Source organism: Python bivittatus, unplaced genomic scaffold (genome assembly GCF_059951505.1).
Source record: "Python bivittatus isolate LINGU-HERP-01145 unplaced genomic scaffold, Pbiv_v1 ctg000610_np1212, whole genome shotgun sequence".
In the NCBI taxonomy this organism is placed as follows: Eukaryota; Metazoa; Chordata; class Lepidosauria; order Squamata; family Pythonidae; genus Python; species Python bivittatus.
In genome coordinates, this window is record NW_028277088.1 from 44,330,837 (window position 1) to 44,354,587 (window position 23,751).

At 37.2% G+C, this 23,751-nt stretch overlaps 1 protein-coding gene across 6 annotated transcripts in view; it reads left to right on the forward strand.

The window, feature by feature from the left end:
- The window catches only part of ZDHHC3 (zDHHC palmitoyltransferase 3), a 51,180-nt gene extending 33,628 nt beyond the window's left edge, over positions 1-17,552 (forward strand). For 5 of the 6 annotated variants that reach the window (XM_088150917.1, XM_088150916.1, XM_007425000.4 and 2 more), the window contains 2 exons: positions 494-624; positions 13,863-17,552. In XM_088150917.1, coding sequence (XP_088007043.1) covers positions 494-624; positions 13,863-14,102 — 371 coding nt within the window. In that variant the 3' untranslated portion in view covers positions 14,103-17,552. Of the gene's footprint in view, positions 1-493; positions 625-7,983; positions 9,579-13,862 lie in introns of those variants that run through there. The other variant, XM_007425002.4, reaches the window with a different exon arrangement.
- Positions 17,553-23,751: the final 6,199 nt, after the last annotated feature.

A 23,751-nucleotide genomic window follows, 5' to 3' on the forward strand; every position in this document is an offset into this window, starting at 1 on the left:
TTTATACAAGAATGGAAGTATAGAAAGTATATATATTTTACTTTACACAAAACAGTATACCCTCAAATCTTGCTCCTACCTTTTGTTTATTAATTTGTTTCACTCCCCACAAATTCTGCTTTTGAAATTTCACTGAGAATTCATTTTCATGGTGTGTTAGTCAAAAAAGAGGTCTGAGAAAACTTGTTTTTTTAAATGAAAGCTACGATTTTGACAATCTTTATTATTAGTATTATATTTTTCATATCTATTCCTGCTACCATTTTAACACCTGCATTATATGACCTGTGGCTTTCAGAACTCTATAACTCATTTTCCAGATGTTAGACTTTGGTGTTGTCTAAGTAATTCTGAATAGCTAGGTCTCATTTATTTATTTATGAATAAATTTAGAAACTACTCAGTGAAGGCAACCCTAAGTAGTGTACAGAAGCAACACACTTACTGGTTCTGTTGCTAGAATATGAAATGCTGTTTCATATTATGTTTTCAGAGTGCAGTTCTTTCTCTCCACCAACTACTGTGATCCTTCTGATCCTCTTGTGTTTCGAGGCTCTCCTTTTTCTCATTTTCACATCTGTAATGTTTGGAACGCAGGTACATTCCATCTGCACTGATGAAACGGTGAGTACTTCTTGGTCTCTTGCTTATTCTGTTCCTTTTTTAAAAGACTTATTTGCTGGATTTCATTGTCTTTGCCAGAAAAAAAATTTGAGGGAGCCATACAAACTAACCACAATAGAAACTATGTTTTATGAATAGCAATTGGACTTCCTGAAATACAAATGTTAGCACAGCCTTTCCCAACCTGATGCTCTCCAGACATTTAATTTATTTAGAGTGTGGGAACCTTGTTTGGGAAGGGCAATAAAATGTGGATATTAATGGATGATAACTTTCTACAATTTCATTTTTGCACTCTTTCTGTTGTTCCATGTTTCATTTAGTGACACACAAGTATTATATGGGGAGTATTTGTTTGTACATATCTAGAGGAACTGTTTCCCAGAAGTAACCATTTCTGGATTGTCCAGTTAGATGATGAGCGGACCTGTGCTTGCAGCCATAAAGACATTTAGCAGTTGAGGCAGTTGTACCTTTCAACAGAAGTCAGTGCCTTTGGGCTTTGTCACCTCTCTTTCAAAGGGAAATTGTGACTTACTATTAGTATCTGGTGTTACCAAGAACACCTGAAGGAAATCTCTGATTGACTGGCTTAGAATGTAAGTGAAATCAGGCATTTTTAACAGCTGTTTATCAATTTTGATGAGTTTAGGAATGGATGTGGTTGTTTACTTCTCTTTATTGGCTCCTGCCCAATAGAAAGTCCTCTTATTTTTTGCAATGTGACCAAGTTGCCTGGGGTAACAGGCAGCAATAAAAGAGACATTGTTTTGATATGATATCCAAACAAGCTGAGCCAATGTTGTCATCTGTTTTGCTTCGTGAATTGAAGGAGATTTGGAAGAAACCTGCTGTCATGGAGTTATACATAGCAATTTTTCAATAGTTTAAGCCTCTATTTCATAGCAGCTTCTGCAGAGTCCCTAAATGATAGTCAAATATCAATTTTTTTTTTTTTGGTCATTTTTCTTACAAAGGAGATAACTAAAATTGTGTACATTGAGATGAGATCCATGGGGATCATTGCTTCATCTTTCCTCATTGTCAGTCTTGAAGACATCTTGAAGTTCAGCAACCTAAAAATTGAATAAGTATTGTGTAATTCTAAACAGATGCATTAAGAAATAAATTACATTGCATTCAATAAGTCTTTCTCCCTAATAAGGATGTTGAAATTGCCATCTTACAAGTGAGGAAACCCCATGGAACATACAGGCATTTATTTCTGTAGAAACCTTCTTAGAATTATTCTGTAAGGCTCTTATCTTCTATAGACCCATTTTCAAGTAACTTATATTGAAAACGGGGGACGCGGTGGCGCAGCGGCTTAATAACGCTGAAAGTTGCCGGCCAGAAATGGCTGACGCTTCGGCGGTTCGAGTCCAGCCTTCGCGCTAACAGGGTGAGCTCCTGTTTCCTCCCCAGTTCCTGTCAACCCAACAGGTCGAAAACTCACGTGAGTAGATAAATGGGTACTCTCACTCCGGTGGGAGGAAAAATGCTGGCGGCGCTTGCACGGGAGTCGGGAGCAGTTGCTGGTAAGTGCGAAACCGCGCTCACCCAAAAAGGGCGTGAAGCAACTGAAGCCCCGCCTCCTGTGCTCGCCAGCTGGTCTCTGCTCTAGGAAGGAGGCTCTGGCAAACCACTTCCGAAACAATTGCCTTGAAAACTGCAAGGACTCGTTCAAGCAGTCACTGCAGGGTCAGTAATGACTGAGTGCAGACAAAAAAAAAAAATTGAAAACAAGAGGACTTACATCCATGTTGGAGAAAGAGAGTGAAAGATTTCAGCTGATAGCCCAAAGTGAGAAATAAATTAGCAGCACTTTAAATAGGGAAGAGAAATCTCAGTGGAAGAAAGTCGCTATTCAGTACTCAGAGAGAGTCTTGATTTAGTTACAGTACTTCATCGATGCTTGTTGCCTGCATTGCTCACAGTTGTTATGGAAATTTAATAAGGAAGACTTCAGCCCAAAGAATCTGAGAATGGCATATTATGTTAAAATGGAGTAGAAATGATTTTGCATAGAAATCAGAAAATCTTTATATTAAAAAAAAAACAGAACTACATTCTGTGAAGCTGTGAAAGCTCATAAAAAGTCATTGCCTGGTGCCAAAGCACCAGGTTTGGTACTAGGTTAGAAAAGGCATTCCACAGCTGGGGTATCGTATCTAAGGAGGACAGTTCATCATCCATCTCACTTCTGCATGAGGTGAATGTGGCAAAAGAACAAAAGAATTGAACATGTCTATGCAGAAGATATAGTTTGCAGCAGGTCCCTTTAAATCAACACTTTGAATTTAGATGCTCATACAAGCTGCCATTTTTGGAGAATGGTTTGTACCTCTCTTGTGTCTGTCTTCTCATTTCATCTGTTTCATGAACTAAAATGCCTTAAACTCTTTAGCCTTTGCATAGTACATTTGTATGTACGTATATGTATATATATGTGCGTGTGTGTATGTGTATCCCTTCACTATGGCTATTTCAGTGTTTGTTTGTTTTTTCACTGCTTTATTTTTTTGAGATGGGAATACTAGAACTATGCACAAAATTTGGAATGTGACCACACCATTGAGTTTTATATGAAGGCAGATGGCAGCATCTAACCTATCTTAGTTATCTCAAAACAATTTAATAACTGTTAAACATGGTTAATATTTGTTTGGAAGATTACCCCAAAATCCCAGGGATTTGGACTAGACTTCCCAGAAGGTGGCAGTGGCAAACTATGTCCACATTCTTGCCAAAATAATCAGTAAACATGCAGTCACCATGAGGTGAACTCAACTCAAGGGCATCGTCATCTTTTATTATGATTCCAAAAGCTTTACATTGAACTGCACTGCAAAGTGAGCTGACAGTTTATTGTTTCCCTGGTTGCGTTTGAGAATCTCATCACTGTGTGTATATAAATGAAGTGAATTATTTTTTTGCCCCTAGTATCATTTTACACAAATGTTTCTTGAAATGCCACTGTATTATCTGTTCATCCAGATTGGAAAGATCATTCATAAAATTGTCTGCTTTGCATTTGATCATACAGAATAGCTGGCACATGTTACAGCCTCAGCCACATCACTGCTCATATCCTACTCAGATATGGAAAATCAAATGGAACTAGTTCAAATGTGACTATAGTCCCTTTAAGAAAGCAGATCCTATTGTTCATGTACCTTCAGTTGAGCACTGCTCTGTTTCCACTGTTTTTAACTATTTATTGAGTCATAAAAGGACTAGTTGCCATAGAGATTGGCCTGTTTTTTTTGGCCTAGGGATGAATTGCTGGATGATGGAGGGGAAGTTGTTCAAGACATACGCTACATCATTTTCTGTATTGTATCAGACTGTTTCATTATTCTGCAGCCCAAAAAGAACATACCAAACATATCCTAAAATGTCCAGTAGACCATTGCCACAATTCTGGGTTTCTTTTAAAGTGGAGGAGCCCAGTATATTTCTGTAGCCTTCCTTTAAGCTAAAGGCTGTGCTCAGCTACTCTGTGGAACAGGATTTAGGTTGTATTCTACTTTCCCTCTCTTAGATCTGATCCAGTCCAATTTTTAAATATTTATTATAACATGGATATTATATACATATGGAGTGCCATTTTAAGATCGGAGATTAGACTGTTGAAGGTTGCAATGAAGATTTAGTTACCATGTTTAGCCTTTGGTTTAAATTAAATAGATTCTTTCTTGCTAATTACCATGGGACTCCCATTTAGAGGTTAATCTCTGCTCATATAACTTTTCACTAGAATCATCCTTGGCTTTAGGGCTTGATCATGCTAAAGTAAGCATGAAAGTGAAAGTTAGACATATGAAACACCAAATAAATGTGTCTTTGGTACCAAATTATTACAATCTGGATAGAATAACTGACTTGCTTAAACCAGCTTCCCATACTTAATAACTCCTATACATAGAACAGCACACTAGCAAGTATTAGTATATATAAGTCATTAGCAAGACTTATTGTAGTGCTGTATGGAAAATATAGGAAATTCTGTAGGGGAACAAAATCTGCCCTACTGCAGAGCTGTAGAATCAGTAGATGATGTGCTCATAAGCTGTGCACATACCAAGATGCTCAATGTTTGTTAATTGTCCTGCTTCTTTCATCCTGTTTGGGATGAAACATTGCTCACTTCCTTTTTACTTTCTAGCCCAGAAGCTAGGATATGTGTAATAGTAGCTAAATTTGGTGCAGTAGTTGGGAAATATAGCACTGACACCGCCGCCCCAATATTTACATTACAGATATTTTAAAATTTGAGACATGTTTAAATACTTTGATTTTGCATTTTATAAATATTGATATTTATATGCTTATTTTAGTTTATTTTTTGTTCCAGTTTTCTGTGTTGTAGTCTATGATTATATAAATATATAAGCATCGAAGTAATTTATAAATAAATAGAGCTGGCAAATTTGTGTTTGCAAGCTAGCACTGATCTATAAACCAAGATCTCAAACCATAGTTTTATACTGGCTTGGATTTTGCATTGTGTAAAGTATAGGTTTACTGAGTTCAAACAAAAAACATTTATTCATCTAGCTATTTATTATTAATACTTTTCTGCTGCTTCAGTGATCTGGCTCTAAGCAGCTTAATAGCAAAGCAACTACATACGTGATTTAGAGAACTAATATCAGAAGCTTCTGATACCATTTCATCCAGAGATGAATGAAAGGATGAAGTAGGGGATCTCAAGAGTGAGCCTTCTCAGTGATGGCCCCCTCTCCTCTGCAACACCCTGTTCCCATCCTTCCTAGTCTTCTGGAAGGCTGTTAAGATCCAGCTCTTCCAGAGGGTCTTTGGGGATGGGATGGTAGGTGGCCTGCTCCCCTGAGAAAGGCGCGCCATATTGGTGGGAGGTTATTTAGATTTGATCTATACTATTTTATTGTTTTTAACTGCATTGGAGGATTTGTAAACTACTCAGAATCGGTTTGCTTAGAGCAGCATGTAAGGCCAAGTGATAGATAAATAAGTAAATAAGCTTGGCATTTATGACTTCTCATAATGGCAAGCCAAGGTTCACTATTATGTCTAAATACAGCCATTATTTACTTTATTATCCCATTACATAATACTTCTTAACTCTCAGAATTTACTTCACAATCAGAAATAACTTAAAGGCTGTTTTAGCAAAAGACATGCTGAGGATGAATCAGCATGGCTTCCTGCTCAGTTTGTTTAATAATTCAATACTGTAACTCAAACGTTAATTTGATGGGTTTGTGATCTCCTGATTTCCCTATGTGTCCTTTTAATAATGAGATTGATAGGTAACATATTTCATATAACAACTTATGCAAAATTACATTCAGGACCAGTTTCTGTTTTGGACTTGTTTCCAGTATGCTTAAAATGTCTTTCTGTCTCTTTCTGCAGCCTCCCTATCATCCTTCAGAAATGCTTTTTACACATTTCTCATCTAATAATCCTACTAGCTCACCAGCTTCACTTCTGTTCCTTAAAGCAAAGAATATTTTTATTGATATGCTATTACTGATTTATTCTTCAGATCACTGCTTTGCAAATTCATGCTGTTTTTCCCCCCTTCCCTCAAACTGAATTGATTTGAGAAAGTTTGCTCTTTTGTTTTCCTTCTCTAACTTCTTGTGTGCTATTTAACTGTGCTGTATTTATATCATTTCTCAGCTTCATGAAGAATTTGAGCTTCTCCTATCCATTAGCCTTTCTAATTAATGTCCTTCTTTGAGAAATTATTTCTTTTGGAAATTATTTCTTTTGGAAAGTTGTTTTGGATTTTTTATTATTATAAATTGAAATGTTATATTTGATAAATCTGTGCTCAGCATTCAAATGGTTAAGCATCTTCTATATCTCACACCAGGTCTAGTCTCTGTTCAAGATTTAAAATGAAGGTTACCTCCCCTATTAACCTTTCTAAGGCATAACCATTATTGTGTACAGAAATATTTTCTTTGTGAGATCAACTAAAACTATCTTCTATCAGAACACTGTATCTTCTGGCTGTATCCTGTATTTTTTCTCTCTATTAAGTTTTGCATGCTGGTGGAGGAGGCAATATGGTATCCCCTTTACTGTATTACTTGTGGTTCTCTTCCCCCCGTCACTGTGATTATATGACTGAATTGTGTTCTTCCCAGAGTTTCTCAGTTTATTGCCTGCATTGGCTTCAATGCAGTGTTTCAGGTAGAACATCACACTATAATGTAACATGACTAACCAGCATGTGAGGGTGAGCAGTGCAACTCTGCAGCTGCTGGCTCCTCTTACGAGTAGACATATTTAACAAACTATGGGCAGCTCAATCAGTGATGATTGGCTTGTTTTTCCAAGCAAACCAGAGAAAGGAGCCACCATTTACTTTGTGTTTCTTTCTCTGTCTTGTTCTGTTTCACACAGTAATGCGCTAAGCAATCCATGGGGAGACCCATCAGGTTTATTGGCAACACCCATTTTGGGGAGAAGTCAGTGAGTGTAATCTGAGTTGTCCATTCACTGCTAAGGCAAATATTGATTTAATTTGATGTCCAGGCTGACTCACCAAGAGCAATGATATAACTGCCTCTGCTGTTCCTTCATTTCTAAACATCAGTATGAAAAGTTGATCTGAAAGAATGGAGAATGGATCAGTTTCCAAAAATATCTAGTATCAAAATGTAGCTTGACATTTTATAGCCATAACTGATTTTTAATGCTGATGTAGGTACTTGTTACTGAAGTATTAGGAACTCATTTGAAGGATTCACATGGATTCTTCTTCTGACTTTTCCTAAGCTAATACTGTTCTTGTCTTACACTTTTCTATACTGGTGCATTACCTTGCAATTCTTTCTTCTGCTGGCAAGCGATTACAACTTTCTCCAACCAGGTGCCCCCCAGACGTGCTGGGTTTGTAACTTCTGGAATAAATTGGTCAGTTGCCATGCTAGCTGAGGAATTTGGGGAGTTAAAGTTTCAGTGCATCTGAATGGCATCAGGTTGCAGAAAACAAGCTTATGATTAAATGGAACTTCAAAAGCAATGGCTGAGGCTTTTCTTAAATCTGAAAATATATGTTTCCTTATTAACCATTTGAATAAAAACATAATTGCTTGTTAAGCATTTTTGGGGAGGAGAGCATTAATGTCAACTCCTAAAGTTGTCACGGCAACTGTGATTTTCTCTTCATTTCTACATTATTGGTTTTCTTTTTTTCCCCCAGCCTTTGTTAATTTTTAAAAAGGGATATGTTTAGAAAAGCTTACTATTTTCCTGCTCCAGCCATTTGATAAAGGATAGATAAGAGGGAACCTTTTCCCCGAAACCAGAAGTACAAAAATAAGTTCCTGCCTGAAAATGTCATATTTCTGTTTTCAGGGAATAGAACAATTGAAAAAAGAAGAGAGAAGATGGGCTAAAAAAACAAAATGGATGAACATGAAAGCAGTATTCGGCCATCCGTTCTCTATAGTTTGGCTTAGCCCATTTGCTACTCCAGACCAAGGAAAAGCCGACCCATATCAGTATGTGGTCTAAGAATTCGTGAACAACATTTCCACCCAAACAAAACTGCATTTGCGGCACTATGGCTATTACACATGAATGTTTCAAATGAAAAAAAAACAAAATCTTTTCTTTAAAAAAATGCCTGTAAAAGGGCTGATAATTGCAGAGAAAAGATGAGGGGGGAAAAAGCAGGTCTGTATTCTGAAAACTTTGGTAATTCTTCATCTCTGGCTGAAGCGTTTTCTTCTTTTTTTTTACTTAATAACTTGACTGGCCTATTTTTTCCCTGTCTGCTTGCTGACATAACTAATGTAAAGGGGAAACTCTTCTCTCTCTGCCCACTTATATTAACTGAGTAGAATTTACACAACCACTGAACGACAGCCCGTGCCAGCAGCATCATCTTCTTGTATGGGCATTCATGGATTTCTTCATGGCAGAGAACCTTTTTAGCTGGGGGTTAGGTTTTTTTGTGTTGTGGTATTTTGTATGCACCTGAGTTAAAGCCTCACGTAATATCTGAAGTAATGGAAGAGAAAATATGGCTCAGCAGGAGGGCCAGTTAATAATTTTGCTTCGCCTTTAATCTTTAAAACATGTTGCCAACACTACTGTATTTTGGAGAGCTACAGAATTCTTCTTTCTTGCACTGTTTCGTACCATATCTTTTTGGACAGCAGGAATTATTGTCACCATTGGTTACATGAATGAAGGTTGTTGTGAGTATGTGTGGTTTGTAATGCCTTATAATTGAAGAAATATGAAAAGTTTATTTAAATGTGTAGAATAGCAAGATAATGTTTGTCTTGGTTAAAAAAAATGAGGGATGGTTAATGAATAGTGTTCATGTGTAGAAGAGGCTTGCAAGTCCAGGTAAAAACCTAAGCACCAAATGTTTCTGTAGATAGGTCAACATTGTCCTCTAATTTTCTTTAACATTACCACCTTTTTATATCTTTAAATGTTTGTTCTGCTTTATCTCTATACATATATATTTTACAATTGGAACTGTCATGTGTTAAAAGATCATGCATGCCTTCTTTCATGACTACATGGATGGCAAACTATATTCGTAGTAAGAGCTTGGAGATGAGGACTGAGTAGAAGGCATTCTGTTAAAAAAAAAAAAAAAGTAGGTAGAACAGATTACACCCAAACTGAGTGAGTCTGTAACACTTTGGGATATAGGCAGGGATTTCATTGCATATTTTGGATTTAAAAAATTCTGATGGTAACTATTAGAATATCTGCAGGAAAAAAAAACCTTCAAAAAGATAGAAATGCAAATAAGCTATGCTCCCAGATGTATTGTTTAGACTGAATCAAAGCCATGGAGTGGAAGGGAAGTGGGGTTAAAAGGCCAATAAATTTGTCTCATTTTGAAAATAATGTGAATGCTGCATCTTTTCAATTCTGTCAATGCTTCCATGTGGGAAACAAATGCAATAAACCTTTTCTGAACACTGCTTCTGTGCCTTTATTTAAAACAAGTTTCTTTAAATTCCATTGTCCTCAAGATTGTAGAAAGTTGAATAATTAGAATTTAGATTTAAATTTATCTAAACCAAATAGTACTGTGGCTACACTTTTATATTTTATCATTGTGTGTTTAGCAAGCAAGCAGACATTTTTGTAACAAAACTGCCTTTTCTGTTTCCACAATTATGTATTAAAATGTCTATTGCAGAAGAATGTACTTTGTGGATCACTAATCCTCAGTGTTCTGTATTTTAAGAGGAGAGATGTTTTGGAAAAAATACTTTTAGCAATCATGTATTTTTTAACACCTGGAAAAAAAAGAAATAGATATTTTACCTTTCAATCTTGGAAGTAAGAGCCACTGAATTCAGTGAAACTTATTTTAAGCAATTGTATTTAGACCTGCATGATTTTGAATTTTTGCTGAATGATATTATAGTTGCCAGCTTATTAAACAAAGAGCTTCAGTGATTTATAAAATGAGATATTGCAAAGAGAATATGAAAATGTATCTAGGTCTTACTCTACTTATTAAAAGTCATTTACTAGATGCATTCCAGCAGACCGTCTGTGCACTGATGAGAGAGCATTTTCTGTTTCAATTTTCATCAGCTCCCTGACTCTGGAATTTTCTCCCCAAGGAGGCTTGTCTCATCTCCATTTTGATGTATTTTTGGTACTAGACAGGACCTTCTTTATTTTCCCAAGTTTTTAATATCTTGCTAGATTTGGGGGGGGGGGGTTAGTGGTGTTACACTGTACTATTTTGTGGTATTTTTATTTTTTTGGTGGATCACAAAAATGTATACTGCAATACATTTGTCACAGGACACCCTGTTGGATTTGCTGTAGTAAACTAATATGTCTACCTCTGAAAACTGTTAAATGATTATATGTTTGTCTAGCTATCAATGAATAAAATTATTTACATTCAAGTCAAATAAATGACTTCATACTGAATTTGATTCTTCATTCTTTCCAAGCTGAATAGAAACCTATTTTATTAAATGACTCATTGATCATTGAGTTCCAATGACAAATTGGACAAGCAATATGAATAGTATAGAAGTCTGCAAATCAGAGCTAATACTGTCAAATGTGTGATTGTGAACCCTTTTATTGTCCATATAGAGCAGTGGTTCCCAACCTTTTCTATGCCCCACACCCCTAGGAAATGTTCAATTAATGTTCACACCCCCTACAAAAGTAATATCACATTTGAAGATGAAGAAGTCTAATTTCTAATGCGGGTAAACAAATTGAACTTTAAAAAATAAGCTTTTAACTCAGTGCATAAAATTGTCGCACCCCCTGAAATTCCATCTTTCACCCCCTGGGGTGCAGGCACCCCAGGTTGGAACCTCTGATATAGAGCATCTGAAAACACTTACCTAATGCGGATGGATATCCAGTCCAAACTACAGATCTGTGACATTACATACCACTCCTTTTTGAAAATACAGCATTGGGAGTTTGCCCAGATACATATTCCTGGAATAGATTCATAAAGTTCTTGGGCTTCTGAAATATTATTACAGCTTTTCCACATTGTACAGGAAAATCTCACCCACAGGGAATCAGCATTGGTTCATATAATCCAAAACAACTCCTGTGTGGTCTAGGGTATCCACAAGGGGGATCAAAAAAGTCAAGATGGCGACTGGGATTGCCCAGATGCAGCTGCTGTTTTTTTTTTTTTCTAACAACCCTGTCCCCCACAGATGCCCTACATATATCTTTGCCTAAAAGTGGGATGTGAGGAGTAGGGAGTTAATATTTAGAAGGAAATCAGATGAAATGTCTTTTGTAATTTCAGCAACTTACTGGATTCAGTATAAAACTGGCATTGACAGACATTGCGCTGATTCTCCAATGCTTAATTTCTGATCTGAATGCTTGATTGTTAGTTGCAAGGGATCTAGGTAGTCAGTGGCAGAATAAGCTAAAACAAAAAACATATATGGTAATGGTTTTTGTTTTTAAGATCTTTCCCTAAAGTCTCTGACTGCAAATGCTATTTTCCCAAATCTTGAATCACCACCCATTTTTATAATTAAAGCTGCCTTCTTAATCGCTACCTAAACATGGTAGTTCTGTGTCTCATACTGCTTGCATTCTGAAATCTTCCTGAGAAGCTGTTAGTGGAGTCATAGAATGCTGTGGTTGGAAGGGGTCATTTAGAAATCCATTTATAAAAGAAAACCACCTCTGGGGTGGTACGTTAACTTTAGACCAAAACTTTTCATTTCATTGGGTATTTTAAATGTAAAATGTTAATATATTTCTCTGAGATAGTTTTTTTTTTCATTTTGATGCCTCTTAATTCTGTAATTTTAGCTTTAACGGATTAGAACAAAATTAAGACATATTTGGTGCATCTGTTGTTTATTCGGACTGGCAATAATTATCCAGGGTTTTATTTATTTCTTTACCTTCTTTCTCCATAATGCCGACTCCATAAGGACTCCCAGGCATTTCCTGTAGGCATTTACCCAGCTGTATGTGGAGATGTTAGGTACTGAATCTGGAACCCGTGTGCAGTGTAGATGCTTATGTGGATCACTTTGGAGTCATATAAAAAGTGGTAAATCTGCCCTAATCCACCCCAGCAGCTTTGAAGGATACCAAGACAAGAGGTTGGACTCTTTGTAGGTGTACCATGAAAGAAAGGAAAGTATCAGGAAGTATTTCTGATAGGAATTTTAGGGGCTTAAGCTATGCTTGTGCTCATTCACACTTATCGACAAGTGGCTTTTGTTTTAGCTTTTCTGGATTTGCCTGCTATGTTGAGTGAATGAAGACATCACGTGTTAACATACCATAGTAGATGCAAAAATACTTGGGGGGGGGGAGAACTTTGGAGTGCCCTACCAAAAATTCCACTTGACTAAGGAATGTATAATTATGAACACCATTAACCTTTTTCATATGATTTTGACAAATACTGAGGAGATCCAATGCCATTTCAGTGGAAAGGCTACTCTTAGATTACTTCCTGAATCAGTTTCTGCTGCCAACCAGCACCACTAAGTCCTCCATTTTAGACACTATATTTGAAAGATTAGAGATAGCTTCCAAAAAGTCTCTTGCACATCTACTAGTATGTGCAAAGAACTCTTGTCTATTTCTCTTGCTTGTCCAGGTTTCCTGAATGTTCAGGGGAGAACGTAGGGCTGGCTGGATGTGCAACTTTATATGGATGTCCCACAGGTGACATTACTTCTCCTCAACTTGCTAATTCTGAAAAGATGTTTTATTGACTGTCATTCTGTAAAAGATTCTCTTTACTTGACAAGCATGCTGGAGCGGTTACATTTAGTTGATTAAATTCTTTAAATGCTTTAAAAAATTTTTGACCCTTACTTGTGTGATAATTTTCCCCCCCTCTAAATTATGGTTTTTTAAATGAAAACTGCTTACAAAACTTTGGGCTGCATGCAGTGTCTTTGAAAATGTATTCTTCCTTTTATGACACATGTGAGCAAAGAGCTTCTCAAGGAGGTTACCAATTATGCTACATCCATAGTTAATCTAAAAACAAATCTTTTTTTTTTTCCTTCAGAACGGCTGTTTGTTTAATTTGCAATCTGTTATCCATTATTATTGCTAGATTTTTTAAATTGAGCTAACTGCATTCGGGGCATTTTCAGATGAGAACTCTAGCAATCAAACCCATGGGGTGGCTCTTGTCTTTCTTCCAATGGATTTGCCTTGTGAAGAAGAGGTGGGATGGGAGAATGGGAGGTTTTGAAACGAAAGATGGTATAACCTGAGCCCTTGTAAAATTCCATTAAGAAATTGTAGCAATTGCACAACAAAAGTCTTGGGTGGAATCATCTTAACACAAGTTGTTCTATGATAAAAAATCAGGGAATTGAGCATGCACAGAAACAATAGCTTTTAAGTCCTGGAATAAGAAAGTGATCAGCAAGATTCTTAGATACAGCTAAGAATTCTGGATTTGGGGAGACATCCAGCAGGTCTCAATTTGGTCCCTGTTAATCCAAAATATGGTGAAGAGTATCATTTTATATTTTTCACTACATGCAGATGAACATTTTCCAATATTTTCCTGAGGTGATACTGTGTTTTGATTTCCTATTAATGGCTGAAGAATGCTCTAGACTCCTTATTCTTTTTTTCTTTTGAAGGTTCCCTATCTACATTCAGAAAAGTCCTGAAATTGTTTAGGCTATTATCCATCTATATGTTATAACGTAGTGTTCCACATGCCTTTAATGAATAAATGTAAACTGTTTTGTCTTCTGCAGGGTATAGAACGGCTTAAAAAACAGCAGCCAACTTGGGAAAAAGCCAGCGGCTGGGAAGGGATGAAACTGGCTTTCGGGGGTAATTTTTCACTGCGATGGTTCAGTCCCTTTTCAGACCTGAATTGCAAGAAGGCTCCGCCAGCTGGGACTGCAACAGTTGCTCCATCGGAGATGGCTGTGCAAGAAGCCTTCGAACCATTTTATGATCCAATGGTGGTTGTGGAAGTATTAAGCGATTAATATAAAGTATCTTTACAAAAGTCTGTTCTTTCAACATTTGTGCACCTGAGAGTTAGCTTTAAGGTACCACTGATGCATGAAACTATGGAAGCTTTCTTCTTCCCCTAGCTAAGGACCTCACTAAGCAAAGATAATGCAACTACTTTCCTACGCCATTTAACTGATGATGGGTTAATTATGCTTCAATAATTGTACTACAGAAAACCTATCATCTAGATTGGACAGCTTCTAAAAATGAGCAATGAAAATGCTGTTTAGGAGAAAATGGGCAAACTTGGTTTAACCAACGGATCCGTTAGATATAAGGAGTGTGTTTTCTCAAGATTTAAAGACTGGCCAAGGACAAAAATCTAAGTCCAGCAATGTAACTCTGGCCCATAAAATTCCTGCTCAAGTTCAATGTGTTCATTTTAAGTGGTCTCTTCAGGAAGTAATTATGTGCTATAAATGATTGTTTTTGCCACAAATGATAGTTCTGTTGTAATCAGAACTACAAAATCTAGCTATCATGGCTACTCTTCAGCGAAATCAGTATTGCTTACTACAGAAAAGCCTGGGATAGGGAATAATTATGGGAAATAGTTTGGGCAGTTGTATACAAAAGCTAAATTAGGTTATCAGTCTTTCACTGTTTGAAAGGAGTCAGTTTGTTTACTTAGAAATGTCCAATTGATCGCATTTTAGTGACTTCTGTAAACAAGCCGTTTTGTGATTTGTCCATGCAGTCCTTAAAACTCCCCATCTGAAGCATGGCTAATTATAAACAGGAGTTCTTTACTAGTGTACATAATTGGAAGCTGGTGTATGTGTCTCTGAAGTTTGTGCTCATGTGTATGATTGAGAAACAGAGGACATGAATATATCTAGCAGTTATTTGTCTCAATAGAGGCAAATATGTGTAGCTCAGGGTTGAACTGTGGAGTTCTTGAGGTTCTCTGAGCTTGGTTCTTTTCTTGCAAACGTTTCATTACTCAGCTAGGTAACATCTTCAGTGCTAAGGCAGGCACACAATCAAGTAAACATATCTAATCAAGGAACTACCAGAGGAGCAAAACAAAAACCCCACCAACACAGGCAGGGCATGCAAGAGTATATAAACAGAGAGCAAACCCCATCCCATTCCAGCACTGAAGATGTTACCTAGCCGGGTAATGAAACGTTTGCAAGAAAAGAACCAAGCTCAGAGAACCCCAAAGACTCCACAGTTATTTGTCTTTCTGCATGAATTTGGCTGATGACTTGGCAAGCCCATGAGTAAATTCTCTTGTACATCTTAAAAGCAGACCAATTAACTTCAGAGTTTACAGATACGGTATGTTCTTAATAAAAATGCCATGGACAGGGCTGTTGGGGCTATTTCAGGACTCATTTCAGGTCTGGAAACAACAGTGCTGCAAAATACTGTTCAGGTTTGGCAATGATGATTATCTCTGGAAAGGGAGACTGATAAGTCCCCATGTAGGAGAAGGCTCTATTACAGTTAGGAATATGAAGGCAAATCCTTAAGGGACTGAGGAGGTTCCTCAATATTTTATTTTAATCTTTGGTGCTCTTTTATATAGTCTATCACAGATACCTGCCTTATACTGCTTCTCACTTGAGATAGCATTCATGATCTCTCTTAGCGTTTCAGCTACTACATTTTGTAAAAAGGCATAGGGGAAAATCCCTGCAGTTGGGTAAGTTTAATATGGCTAAGTTCTTTGGTGTCTAGAATAGTGTTTCTCAAATTGGCAACTTTAAGTGGTGCGCACTGCAACTCCAGAATTCCCCAGCCGGCATACTGGCTGGGGAATTCTGGGAGTTGAAGTCCACACATCTTAAAGTTGTCAAGGTTGAGAAACACTGATCTAGAGAAGTTTCAGACCTATGTTGCTTAATCATAAGGTTCCACTCTCTTTCTTGCAGCTTTCCCTAGCTAGTGCCTTCCAGATGCATTGTACTTCAACTCCCAAAATTTTCAGAATTTATGGCATTTGGATGCAGCATTGAGACAGCAAATATTTTATTTATTAATCAAATTTATATGGCTGCCCATCTCATAAAAAGTGACTCTGGGTGGGGTACAACAGTCCAATAAAACAATAAATATAGAAACAATTTTAAAAACCCAATGCAAAACCAATATTCTACCACTTAACTATGGCTCTTCCCCAATGGCAAATGGGAGAGGTGGGCCGACAAAAGGGGAGGAGCAACTGCACCAGTCTTGGAATCTCAGGAAAGGGAGTGGTCCTCCAGTGCAGGATCTCCAAATTGCAACCAGAAAATCCTTGATTAAGTAGGCTGTACTTATGAAGGAAGCTGTATGCTTTGGACAAAAACCAAAAAGGGCATTTTTTGAAAAAATCTTTTTTTTTTTAAAATGTGGAATTCGGTTTGGCTAGGATTTAGTGGGTGCAAAATAGTAGGTGAATACAGCTGAAGGACTTGCTACACCAGTTTGCATGTTGCATTAAATCTGGTTGGTTTTGGCCTAGGCTTAGTGTGCTTATGTGAATGCAGGTGTTATGATTTGTAAACCAGAGTATATGGCTTAGCACAAGGGTGCCGAGCTTGTTCTCAGCTGTGTGATGCCGAAGGCTGCCCTCCAAAAAGTAGCACAGGGCAAGGATAAAAGCTACATTTGATTTCATTTCATGTACACTTAATTACAATTACTGTAAATACAAATAATGTGATTACTCTAAAGGAATTGTTACATTACTTTACTCCCCTTGTTAAAAATTCCAATTTGCTAACTTCATTAAGGAGAAAATAATTATTTGTTCAGTAATCTGGGTTTTTTGTCTATGAAAGGATACTGGGACCCACTGCAAAAGTACCCCAAACCCCTTTGAGTAGAACCTAAAGCCTGCTGACTTGATGTTCTTTGCTTGGCAGTGTTACGAAGCTGCTTCAGGGATATTTGTTAAGCTTCTTGTCTCGTCTGTAGCCCTCTGGTTTATCCAGGCAGTCTGCCATCCAAATCGGACCTAACCCTGGCCCTGCTTAGCTTTCACACCTCAACAAAGTCGCCCATTGTGCTGCCTTGGCAGAGTTCATTCTGCCTACCAGGCCAGTAGGTTTATTGAAGAAGGGTGCAATGCAGAAGTATGAAAGATTTTATTAGGAATTCTTGCTCATATCATTTCAGAAAATGCTCACCTTTTATCATCATGTAGGGCAGTGTTTGTCAACCTTGGCAACTTTAAGATGGGTGACTTCAACTCCCAGAATTCCCCAGCCAGCATGCTGGCCGGGGAATTCTAGGAGTTGAAGTCCACACATCTTAAAGTTGCCAAGGTTGACAAACACTGGTGTTGAGAAATACTTGTTTTTACTTCAAATTGGCCTTTTGAGAATAAACTGGTATTTGTACCACATACAGTCGTGTGAAAAAAAGTACACCCTCTGAGTTCTATGGTTTTACGTATCTGGACATAATAAAAATCATCTGGTCCTTAGTAGTTCTCAAAAGTAGGCAAATACAACCTCAGATGAACAACAATACATGACATATTACACCATGTCATCATTTATTTTACAAAAAGAAAGCCAAAATGGAGAAGCCATGTGTGAAAAACTAAGTACACCTTATGGTTCAATAGCTTGTAGAATCACCTTTAGCAGCAATAACTTGAAGTAATTGTTTTCTATATGACTTTATCAATCTCTCACATTGTTGTGGAAGAAATTTGGCCCACTCTTCTTTACAGCATTGCTTCAGTTCATTGAGGTTTGCGGGCATTTGTTTTTGCACAGCTTTCTTGAGGTCCTGCCACCGCATTTCAATCAGGTTGAGGTCTGGACTTTGACTGGGCCATTGCAACACCTTGATTCTTTTCTTTTTCAGCCATTCTGTTGTAGATTTGCTGGTGTGCTTGGGATCATTGTCCTGATGCATGACCCAATGTTGGCCAAGCTTTAGCTGTTGGACAGATGGCCTCACATTTGACTCTAGGATACTTTGGTATACAGAGGAGTTCATGGTTGACTCAATGACTGCAAGGTGCCCAGGTCCTGAGGCTGCAAAACAAGCCCAAATCATCACCCCTCCACCACCGGGCTTGACACTTGGTATGAGATGCTTGTGTTGATATGCTGTGTTTGGTTTTCGCCAAATGTGGCATTGTGCATTATGGCCAAACATCTCGACTTTGGTCTTGTCTGTCCAAAGGACAGTGTTCCAGAAGTCTTGTGATCTGTTCAGATGCAACTTTGCACACCTAAGCCGTCCTGCCATGTCCTTTTTAGAGAGAAGAGGCTTTCTCCTGGCAACCCTTCCAAACAAACCAATCTTTTTCTAATTGTTCTGTCATGAACTTTAACATTTAACATGCCAACTGAGGCCTGTAGGGTCTGATATGTAACTCTTGAATTTTTTGCAATTTCTCTGAGCATTGCACGGTCTGAACTTGGGGTGAATTTGCTGGGATGTCCACTCCTGGGAAGATTGGCAACTGTCTTGAATGTTTTCCACTTGTGAATAATCTTCCTTACTGTAGAATGATGGATTTTAAATTGTTTGGAAATGGCCTTATAACCCTTCCCAGATTGATGGGCAGCAACAATTGCTTCTCTAAGATCATTGCTGATGTCTTTACTCTTTGGCATTGTGTTAACACACACTTCAATGTTCTAGACCAGCAGACTTCTAAAACTTCGGCTTTTATAGAGGTAGTCACACTTGCTGATGATCAATTGATCAAGGGCATTTGATTAGCAGCATCTGGCTGCTACTTAGCCTCTTCATACCTATGGAAGCAGGAAGGGTGTACTTAGTTTTTCACACATGGCTTCTTCATTTTGGCTTTATTTTTGTAAAATAAATGATAACATGGTGTAATATTTCATGTGTTGTTGTTCATCTGAGGTTGTATTTACCTACTTTTGAGAACTAAGGACCAGATGATTTTTATTATGTCCTGATACGTAAAACCATAGAACTCAAAGAAGATGTACTTTCTTTTTCACACAACTGCACTTGCCTCAGAAAACTTATTTTATAATTGTTATTGTTTTAATTTACAATAAAGAGAGAAAAAATAACAAGGGAAAAGAGGGGAAAGACAGAAACAGAGAAATGAAACCTATAGAAGATGATTTAATATAATTTTTAAACAAATTTTTAAGACTTGACCACATGAAATAACGTTGGTCAGTCTTTCAATAACATCAGTAGAGATTCAGCTCAAAAAAGAAAACAGACATGTGATCCAAGATTGTAAATTGAAGAGTAATTTTTTTGCAGTTCCCCATGCTCAATAAATCCATAGTTTTTCATATAGGGATGTTCTAGGTTTTTCATGTAAAATTTAGAAATACATTCACATCTTTAAACCATAATGATTTTTGTAACTATTAACAAATATATGGTTATTGTTACATTAAATAAAGCCCCTTTTTCATTTCAAAAGTACTACAGAAACATTCAAATGAACATGAAATGAACAAGGCTTTGCCGAAGAACCTGTTTCTGCCCACTTTGTCATATAGAAGTATAAACTGGGATGGCAGGTGAAACATAAAGGTAACTTGCATGGGGTGCTTAAGAAGTATGAGATAAAACTAGAGATAGGATTAAGAATCAATGACTGCTAAACAAATGTGAATACAAAAGTGAGTGATAAGTATGAAAGAAGTACGTTGAGAGAAAATGAATGAGGATCAAATTGCAAACAAATATAAGAAGGAAGAATGGTTTTGAGAAGAAGGGGCGACCAGAATAGTTGTGGTTGAGTTGATGAGATCCTAAAAAAAAATACAAGAAATTCAAAGGCAGTATATGAATTGGTATATAAACATGGTGGAAGCAAGGATGGCTTGCAAGTTTATACTGTAGATATAGAGATGTCTAATGAATGGCATTCACGTCAGCTAGATTGATTTATATTTCCTCTTCTTATAATCTCTTTGGCTTACTATTTCTTACTCCTTTCCTGCACTTTGCTTGACTTTGCTTACCTCGGAAAGGAATACTTTGACTGATGTGTATATGTACACCAGTGTTTCTCTCTCTTTGGCAACTGTAAGATGTATGGACTTCAACCAGCATGCTGGCTGGGAGATTCTGGGAGTTGAAGTCCACACTTACAGTTACTGTAAGTTGAGAAACACTGGTGTACACCTATGAACTATTACAGTATTTGGTTGCCAAAGACAAACAGTCATTTAAAGCAAGAGAGAATTGCCTGAGTCCTGCTTTGACATTGGCTATACATGTACAAGAATGGAGTGCAAAGACTGGTTCTCATTGGCTTGAACCTAGAGTTTGGGGGTGGGGGGGAGGACAAAAGGCAGATTGGTCCATTTTTGGGCTCAGTGTTCAGGTCCCCTGGACTCCCAAGGACAGACCTGATGTTCAGGAAAGAGGCTGAAGTGACACTTTTTCTGTAAATAAAATACAATTCCATGTTTGGATTGCAAGCTAGGAACAAAGCCATTATGTCTTTGTATCATACATACATTGCTGGCAGAAATGTGGCTATGGCTTTTCTGTATTTGTACAATTCTACATGTTAGTTAAATTCCCTTTATTTTCAGACTCCTACGTCTCGCAGAAAAAAGGCAGGGAAATGGCACTAAAAACCAAGGGAAGATTCATACTGAGGTTCTGCTGGAACAGTTTTACAGGAACTCTCTTACATTGAATAAGTGCCTTATTTAGATCCAAGCTGTTTCATAACACTTTATGTTGCCAACTGAGACCAAATGATTTTATAGCTTACTAAAATTAATCTACTAGTAACCAAAGTTTTTTGTTTGGACTCTTTCCCTAAATGAATGTTGACATTGTGCTTTTGGAGCCTAAGAAGATCCTTCAGGCTAAATAACCTCTTCATCTGGTATTCAGTGTGTACATTACTAGGCATATGGCTGCTTACTGCCAGTAGCTCTACTGAAGCCAGCTTGCCTTAAAGCTCTGTGTTAAATATACATGTATTTGCACAAGCAGGATCTTTAGATACTGACAGCTAAGAGGAAGCAAATGTTCTTTTGTTTTTAAGTTCATCCCTTAGCCGTGACATTATGCAACTAGTTAGCTTGTATTTTAAGGCTCAAAACAACTGTATTTTAAACAAGACATGCAGCTGTTCTGGATGCTAAGTAAGCCAAAAGGTGCTATAGCTCAAATGATTGAACTATTAATAAATGATGGGCTGGGATTTAGTATGTGGGAAAAAAATATATTTTTTGTATTTTCATGAGTGGTTTTAGGGCTGTACACTGGCCTGTCCTATGCAATTAAAGAGTGTAGGCATTTACAAATGTTTACGTTCTATTTTTGCTCTTTTGTATCTTATTTTCTGTCTTCCAAGTAATGGTACTTATTAAAGGATTGTGTTTTTCATCTCATACTTGTCTGCTCATGTTTAGTGCTTGCACTCCTTTTAAAGGGACCTTTCTCTAAGGTTATTTTGGAACTCAATTTCTATCTAAATCTGTCTTCTCCCTTCACATAACCTTATGCAGTCAAAATCCTTGCAGTCACTAGAGGTCAAAGAGATTAAAGATGTATCATATTTAAGCTTTCACTTCTTTGAAGTGGACTATCCACACACCTGGTTTCTGCAGATTGACTTGTGCAATCCAGAAGATAGGATACAAAAAAATAGAATCTATCAGAATGGTATATACAGTCCACCTTCCCTTAAGCTCTCGGAGCAGAGAAATACAGATGTTACATTATGTCATGCCTCCACGTATGAGGTTTTATCTGACTTCCACCTCCTCTCTTAGAGAATAACATCTGGTTACCTACATCTGACAATTCCTGATGAGGAAACCAGTCACATAGTGCCTGCCTCCTGGTGGTCTGTTTTACTGAAAAGCATAGATATGCAGCGCAAACATCTGTTTTGCTACTGATGATGCAAACAAGCCTTATGCTGTAGAGCAAAGGTAAAATTCACTCTAATTCAATAACCAGTGTATCTATTCAGTCAACTAATGCAGAGGATATTTCTTTGCTAATCTTCCAAAATGGTAATAATTTAAGACACAGAAATTGATCAAAATCCATTTTTATTTTATTATTTTAGGTACAAGAGCATATCACTCACTCTCCTATCTACATAAGGCACAAAGTCCAAATGAATAGGGTGCCCATGGGAAGTTAGGGGTGTATTTCAGATTCCTGAACACTCTTGGGTTGCCTCTGATTTTTAGGGATGAACGAAATCCTGATAAAAATGGATCTTTATGAAACTTTGCCAAGTAATTGAGGTGCCTGTGTCAGATCTCACAGTCATACTTTGAATTAAGTCTGAAGCAGATTGGAAATGGTTAAGATAATTGCCATAATGCTAATCTAACTTAGTTTTAGCATTTTTGTATACTAGCCTGGATGTTTGAAAACAAATGGGAGGAAGGGCAAAGTCAACTTTCTTTGGGTAAAGAAAATGCCTGTGCATTTAAGCTCCTCATTATTTTCCATTGACGAAAGAAACTGCCTTCCTAGAACTCCAGTCTTCGCCTCTTAAATCTACAGGGTACCTGTTGTACTTTACATATTTTAGTAACTTTGTGACCAAATCTCATTAAAGATCGGTCTTTGTTCCATCATTCTATATAACACTGTATTAAACATGTAAATGGAGAATATTTTAGTTTATTTGGTTATCTCTTTCATGCCAGGTTGAAAACTATTGTTTTCCTCCAGAACTATATTGCCCTTATTGTATTCCCTAAGCTAGCTTGAGTGCCACAGCTCTCCCAGCCCAATGTTAAACAAAGAATTGGGTTGGATCTTATATTAGTATGTATTTTAACATTTAATTCCAAACAGGATTTAGAAGTTCCCACTTGAAATATTAATAGAACTGAGATTTTCTGAAAATATTCTAGGATTTCATTCTTTTTTGCAGCATTATTTCTTAACTCATTTCAAGTACTGTAATTATGGAAGCAGACAGTGTTTTGGACAACTTAAAGTATTAAAACAGATCAGACAGAATTGTCAGAGGAAATCGGATAATATAGTAAATGTCTGAAGGAACAATGGAATGGATGCAAATCTAGTCATACTGGGAGCAGATCAATTGAAATTGGTGGGACTTAATCATAGCCAGCTTAAATTCAATTTATTTTAAAAGATGGATTCTATGCATGACTATAAAGCTAGCTTCAACCATTTCACAAACTCCAGATTTTTCTAGCATACTATAAACTTTCTTGAATTGGTGGATGCAAGAATGGAATACTAGCTAACCTGTTTCGTATTATATGTATGATTTACATTTATGATTAGAATTAGATATCTTGCTATGGTACCTGGCTGCAACAAGTAAAGGACAGCAGGACCACCCACTTCTGCATCTGAAAAAGGTTGGTGGGAGGCCATCACACACACACACCCTTCTTCAGGTTCAGGAAATTCCTGAACCAGATTCTACACTGATGCAAAACTCATGGGTAAGATGCACAAAGTACTGCTGAAATAAGAGTGTGGGTATCTGTGGTGTTTCCTTTCCTTTTCCATCCTCTTATACTTGTAGTTTTATGCATCCTATCTCTTGGATGGTAAGGCTGAAGGGAAGGTTTCCCTGTAAAAAACAAAAAACTGCATACAATGTGCTTGTACAATCATGGTATCTATTGCCCTGAATTCATTCTGTGTCAGTTCTTAGCTAAAATAATGCCATCTGTGCATCAGGAAGAGGTATCA